This window comes from Gnatocerus cornutus, chromosome 2 (genome assembly GCF_029298725.1).
Source record: "Gnatocerus cornutus isolate USDA-ARS CGAHR chromosome 2, icGnaCorn1.1, whole genome shotgun sequence".
Lineage (NCBI taxonomy): Eukaryota > Metazoa > Arthropoda > Insecta > Coleoptera > Tenebrionidae > Gnatocerus > Gnatocerus cornutus.
In genome coordinates this window covers 7667601-7673715 of record NC_142234.1, presented here as the reverse complement: position 1 = coordinate 7673715, position 6115 = coordinate 7667601, and the positions used below count along the sequence as shown (strand labels likewise).

At 31.9% G+C, this 6115-nt stretch overlaps 1 protein-coding gene across 1 annotated transcript; it reads left to right on the top strand.

Moving 5' to 3' along the window:
- Positions 1-1104: 1104 nt before the first annotated feature.
- Rtf1 (RNA polymerase-associated protein Rtf1) lies at positions 1105-6055 on the top strand. The gene is made up of 8 exons (XM_088030211.1): positions 1105-1303; positions 1586-1929; positions 1980-2347; positions 2436-2770; positions 4322-4534; positions 4594-4878; positions 4927-5143; positions 5626-6055. Exons 1-8 carry the CDS (start codon positions 1232-1234, stop codon positions 5724-5726), a joined length of 1935 nt encoding a protein of 644 aa, XP_087886337.1. The 5' UTR covers positions 1105-1231; the 3' UTR covers positions 5727-6055.
- Positions 6056-6115: the final 60 nt, after the last annotated feature.

Sequence of the window (6115 nt, the reverse complement as noted above, 5' to 3'; positions counted from 1 at the left end):
ATTATTTATATTTTTACCAGTCTATTGTCTGCGTGCACAGAAATAGCAGTAAGAAGAAAATGTTAAACAAATTTGAGAAGAACCTAGGCAGTAGACTATTGGCAGCTGCAAATAAAACTATTGTTGTTGACGCTTCATTTCATCATGAAAGTGACTTTAATTCTTTGGAAATATTGTTTGTTTGAACTAAATAATTTCAGAAAGCATAAAAATACTCATTTATAAAAAATTAAAACTGGCGCATCCACCAATTTTACAGAATAATTAATATATTTGAAACTTTCTAGTCAATACAATAAGCTAATTGTTTATTGGTTTTGTTTTAGATGGATTAGTGCGATTAGTGCTTGCAAAATAGGTTGTAAATAGAGTCCGTAAAAGAAGAAAATTGATAAAAAAAAAATCCTTTTTAAACCATAGATAAACGTTTTTTCGTATTTTAGGTAATAAAAATTGAAAAGAAAAAGATTATGAAAATCTATATAGACCAAAAGACATCTCGATCCTGAACATACAATTACAAATTACAATTAAAAATAAAGTAGCTTAGGCAACCAAGAATACGGTTTTAGTCAAGTGGTGGATTCACTTATCAATTTTCTTTCGACAACGAAAATTTGAAAAATTATAGGAATAAATGGTACTTAAAAAATAATAATGAAAAATGATGTGGAATGCAAAAGTTTTTAGTGGTTTATTTGGATAATTGATAATTTTTTTACGCATTCATTTTAGGAATTGCCGTAAAACCAATTTAATACAGTCTTCACATTTTTTTTACTCAACATTATATTTTTAAATAATGATCTTTTGCTTTTTTCACAAAAATCCAATCAATCAGAAATAAAATACATATTAAATAGTAAAAAGACGAATACACGTAATATTTTCTTTCATCATTAAACTTTCTTATAAAAAATTTAGATTGCTTTTGTTTATGATTCTCTCTTTGCTCTCAAAATTTATTTGTGTTTTTGTTAATTTTTCTTTAGATAATTTCTCAATTTTGAATTTTTTTTATCAGGTTGGTTGTATGTGCATGTTTTACTGCGCAGGAGCAGTTCCCCCCACTCCTTTCTCCCACCCACAATTCAAGGCCCAAGAACAAGGAACCCTGGGAAATAGAAAAAGAAAAGAACAGAAATAGAAATGCGAGTGGCGGTGGTTGTTGTGTTGTTGCTTTAACTTGAATTTGGTGAAAAAACACTTTAAATCATTTCGAAAACCGAAAATGGGTAAACGAAAAAATCAGGCATTAATCGACAGTGATTCAAGCAATGATTCAACCAGCGATCTAGACTCTGTGAGTATTATTTTCATGTCAAAAATTTCTAACCTATACGGTTAACTTTCAATTTGCTTCCATAAATTTGTTAATAAATCGATAAAGTTACATGCCTTTCGACATTTTCTTGATTGTTTTGAAAGTGAATCTTTTACGATGGGTTGTTTTGATTCAATATTTTTAATTTCTAAAGACTGCAAATAAAACCGTTGACTTTACACAAATCATGTCATTTTTCAATAATTTCACTAGTTTCTGTTTGTTTTTGACGTGTTTATCATGAGAACTGTTTTCAAACAGGAATTTTTGAATCTGGCCAAGAAAAAGAATCGAAAGAAAAGATCCCCAAGATCCAATTCAGATTCAGATTCAGACAGTTCCGACAGTGATAGAAACAACAAAAAGCAGAAACGAGATGCATCAGACTCCGAAGATGAAAAGAAAGAAGAAATCAAAAACAATTCAGAACCAGAAGAAGGTGAAGTCTCAGATTCCTCAATCTCAGATGAAGAATATAACGACGGTTATGATGATCAACTTATGGGAGATGAAGAAGACAGAGCCAGACTAGCCAGTTTAACAGAAAAAGAAAGAGAGACGGAAATCTTTAAGAGAATCGAGCAAAGAGAACTGATGAAGACACGGTTTGTGACATTGTATAACTTGATTATTTTTACCTTCATATTTGTTTTAGGTTTGAAATTGAAAAGAAACTCAGACAAGCCAAGAAGGCTGAACGAGCGCGCGAAAAACCACACAAGCACAAGGAAAAAGACAAAGATCACAGTAAATTACAAACTGATTTTAGCTCAATAGACCACAAAGAACGCAGTAAGGAAAGAAAGAAAAACATTGAAGAAAATCGTGGACGAGTTGACAAACGTGTAAACGCTATGGCAGAATTGAAAGCGAGAAGAGAAGACAAACAAAAGAGAGAAGAAGCCGAAGAAAAACGAAAGGAAGAACAAAGAAAGAAAGAGGAGGAAGATGCTGTTCACTCCAATAAGAATGCTGTTAAACTGAAAGCCTCTGACATTTACTCAGATGACAGTGAAAGTGAAGGTATATTATTTCAGTGCTTCTATAATTTGCTTCTTCATTTTGGTTATTTGATTTGATTGTCTGTTTTGTAAATTTAGGATTTTTACAGGAGGTAAAAGTTCACCGCAACCGCCACGACAATCGGGCGGATCTACAAGATCTCGCTCTTCTTCAAGTTCTAGTTCAAGTGACAACGAACAAGATGAAGAAGAAGAAAAACCTGCTTACGTACCTACACGCAATGATATGAACAGTATTCGGTTGTCAAGACACAAGCTGGAGAGATTTGTTCATATGCCTTTCTTTGACAGGATTGTGAAGGGATGTTATGTAAAGATTGGTATTGGACAACATAATAACATGCCAGTGTATAGAGTAGCCGAGGTTATCAACGTTTACGAGACGGCGAAAATTTATAATTTAGGGAATACTAGAACTAATAAGGTAAAATATATAACGTTTTACTCAAGGTTTTAATTAAGGAAGGTAATTGTTGGATTTTGTTTACATACATTTATAAGAGCTGCCCAGATTCACTCGAAACCAATTTTTACAAACATGTTTTTGTGAGTACCGTCAGCGGAGGTGATGCAATATCTATGATTCAGTAGAAAAAAATACATAACAAAATTATATCTTGCTCTTCGATCATTAAACTATGTATCGATTTTCTGTAACATTCTCGTAACAAGAACGTGCGCGTTTAATGGAAGTTGTTCAAGATTTTTGAATGTGTTCAACTCAGTATTGTTATCTGTTGAGGAACAATTCTTTTCGTAATTCATTTATATAAAGAAATGTGTAGTTACAAATTAATTGGCAGGGGACTTGTGATACTTGTAAAATGCATAAGTATAAAAGAAAGTTCAGAAATCGCGAATATGCGGAGAATTTAGAGAGGGCCTTACTTTATTTATTTTATATTTAAAATTTAAAGAAATTTCGGCCTAACAGTTTATATTTCTATTATCACCACGTTAGACATTTATGATGTTTTTAAAATGCTTAACTTGCTTGAGTTTGGGGCAAATAGCAATAGAAACATGTGCTAAATGCTGCGGACACAAATATTGTTCGAGTTATCGATTTTCCACTGTATTTAATTTTTTACAAATTCCGAAATCGAAGCAGATCTTTAGGTTGAAAAAACTGTACATGGTCTTAAAAGTAAAGAACTCATGGGTTTTTTGAGTCTACAATTTGTAGAATGTTATCAGTTGTTTCAGACCATGTGGATACAACATGATTACTTTTGTAATGCAATAAGGTAAATTTTTGTGACTTTTAAAAACGTTGTGTATAATAAGCTCGAAATCTACGTCATTAGCTTTGATATAATTAGTAAATTTGTTTACAAACGCTTCCAATGTTCATACATGTAAACAAAATGTAGTCCTATATGCACAGACCTTCAGACGTAAATATGGCTGTTGGTTAGAATTTAGTACACTTAAAAAAAAGACAAAAGTCTCATTTAAACGTGCACATGAATTTGATGAAGATAATTGATAATTTGATAAGATAATTGAAGCCATTGGCGCAAGAAGGTCATTTTACAATATTTTTAGTAAACTATGTTTTACGTTTGTGTTTGGAACTTTTTCAGTTTCAAAAGTACTTTTTGTTAACAAAATATCTTTTCTTTTGAGGTTTCAATTATTCTCTAACAGGTAGAAGAAAATAGTGTCAACATTAACTAATGAAAAAAATGAGTTAACACCTTCTTGCACCAGTGGCTTTAATTGGAGAATTATTAACATAAGTGCATCCAAAAAAACGTAGTATTTGCCTGCGAAAGACTTTTTAAATTAAAATTTTAAAATATGCGTTTAAATACAACAGAAGACCAGAAGTTGCACTTGCATTATTATACGCCAAAAATAAATAATTAGAACTAGACAAAATCATCAGCCTTGGTGGATAGCGTCGAGACAAACATTGTACAATTTTCTCTTTCTGCTTTAGAGTTTTTTCCAAGTTACATTTATTTTGCAGGGATTACGAGTTCGTCACGGCAATCAAGAGCGAGTGTTTCGACTCGAATTTGTCTCAAACCAAGAATTCACTGATACTGAATTTCACAAATGGATAGAAGCTAGTGCTGCAGCTGGTAATCCCTTACCCGTAAAGGATCACGTAGTACAAAAACAAGCTGATATTAGAGAAGCTATAAATTACGAATTTAATGAACAAGACATTGAACGAATCGTACGTAGAGTCATCTTAAAACCAGTTTTAAATTTATCCGTTAATTTTAAATTTCTTAGATTCGAGAAAAAGAACGATTTAAACCTAATCCTCATAACTACGCTATGAGAAAAACTCAACTCATGAAAGAACGAGATTCGGCTATGTCTCGAGGAGATGACGAAGTCGCCAGGGAACTAACACAAAAGCTCTCTGATTTAGAAGAGAGAGCGTCAGAACTGGACAAAATGAGAACGTCTACGATATCAAGTATATCTTATATTAACGATAGAAATCGGAAACGGAATGTGGAAGAAGCAGAAAAAGCGATCATGGCCGAGGTTAAAGCTAATAAAGGCAAAAAGGTGATATTCTGTTTTCAATGAAACAGAGGTTTTGTGACAAGGTTTTAGATTGATGATCCTTTCACGAGAAGATCAACAAAACCAAGAATGAATTTCAAGGCGGCTCCTGAAGAGAAACCCGAGGTTGTGGAGAAGAAGGTTGAGAAGGCACCAGTGGAAGTGGAGAACCCTAAAGTCGCGGCTCAACCGGCACAGGTTACGCAGGATGATCTTTTCTCTGCGCATGACTTTGAGATTAAAATTGATTTGGATGTTCCTTTACCAGGTAAAAATCACAGATTTAGATGGTGTTTGCTACTTTTATACTTTCTCATTACTATGTAATATTATATGCTATTGTTAAGAGTTTGTTGGTGGGTTATCATGTTTCGGTAAATGGGCCTAGATTTAGAGTGCGAATATTAAAAAAGCATGTTTGTATTTTCAGTAAACGTTTCAAACTGATTTCAAAAATAACTCTTCTAAACTGCGAGTAAATTTGTGGTAAAGGATTTTTGTATCTTTAGTAAACGTGAGATTATCGATAATTGTAAATTTGAATAGCGTTTTCAAAATTTTTTCCCACCTGATTCAATTGAGTTTTACTACGTATTTAAAAATATAACCAAAAACAAAAAATCCTATATTTTATTTTATAATTCAGCACACTTCTTAATGAAGTAATTGCTTCTTTTATTCACTATTGATTATTGATAATGAAATCTAAGGGAACGTTCTGATTTAGTGATTTTCACTTTTTTTTTTCAGTGGCAAGTGTAAACGTTACGCCCAAGACTGTGACAAAGGATTTAGCACCTCGGCGAAGTTTAAACCTGCAAGATTACAAAAAGAAGAGAGGGCTCATTTAGTATTTATTATTTATTTCATTATGAACTGTAAGAACATGTTTTTTAGATTTTGAATGTTATACTTAATTTTTATTGAAATAGATTCTTTTTAAGTAAATAGTAAAATTATTTGTTTCATATTTAGTAATATCTCTTGTAGTATTATTTTACAGAAGTAATAGAGCATTAAGTTGTCAAATTTATATTTAGAATTTTGTGGGTAGGTATTTTAAAGTTACTTTCAGAAACTGCAAGGTCTGTTTTAGAGGTGCTGATTACCTACACGTATGAACATGAAATGTTTGTTTTCCTCAAATGAATCTTAATCCAAATAAATGATTCAAGTTTTTCCTTTATTTGTTTATTGCTTTCGAAAAATCGGTTATAGTGAGTCAATAAAGGAAATTCTA

Bases quoted from the DNA above. Each gene is read 5' to 3' on its own strand.
- Rtf1 (XM_088030211.1), top strand. From the start codon at position 1,232: ATGGGTAAACGAAAAAATCAGGCATTAATCGACAGTGATTCAAGCAAT. The intron at 2,348-2,435 runs GTATATTATTTC...GGATTTTTACAG, and splicing joins AGATGACAGTGAAAGTGAAG to GAGGTAAAAGTTCACCGCAA. The intron at 2,771-4,321 runs GTAAAATATATA...TTTATTTTGCAG, and splicing joins GGAATACTAGAACTAATAAG to GGATTACGAGTTCGTCACGG.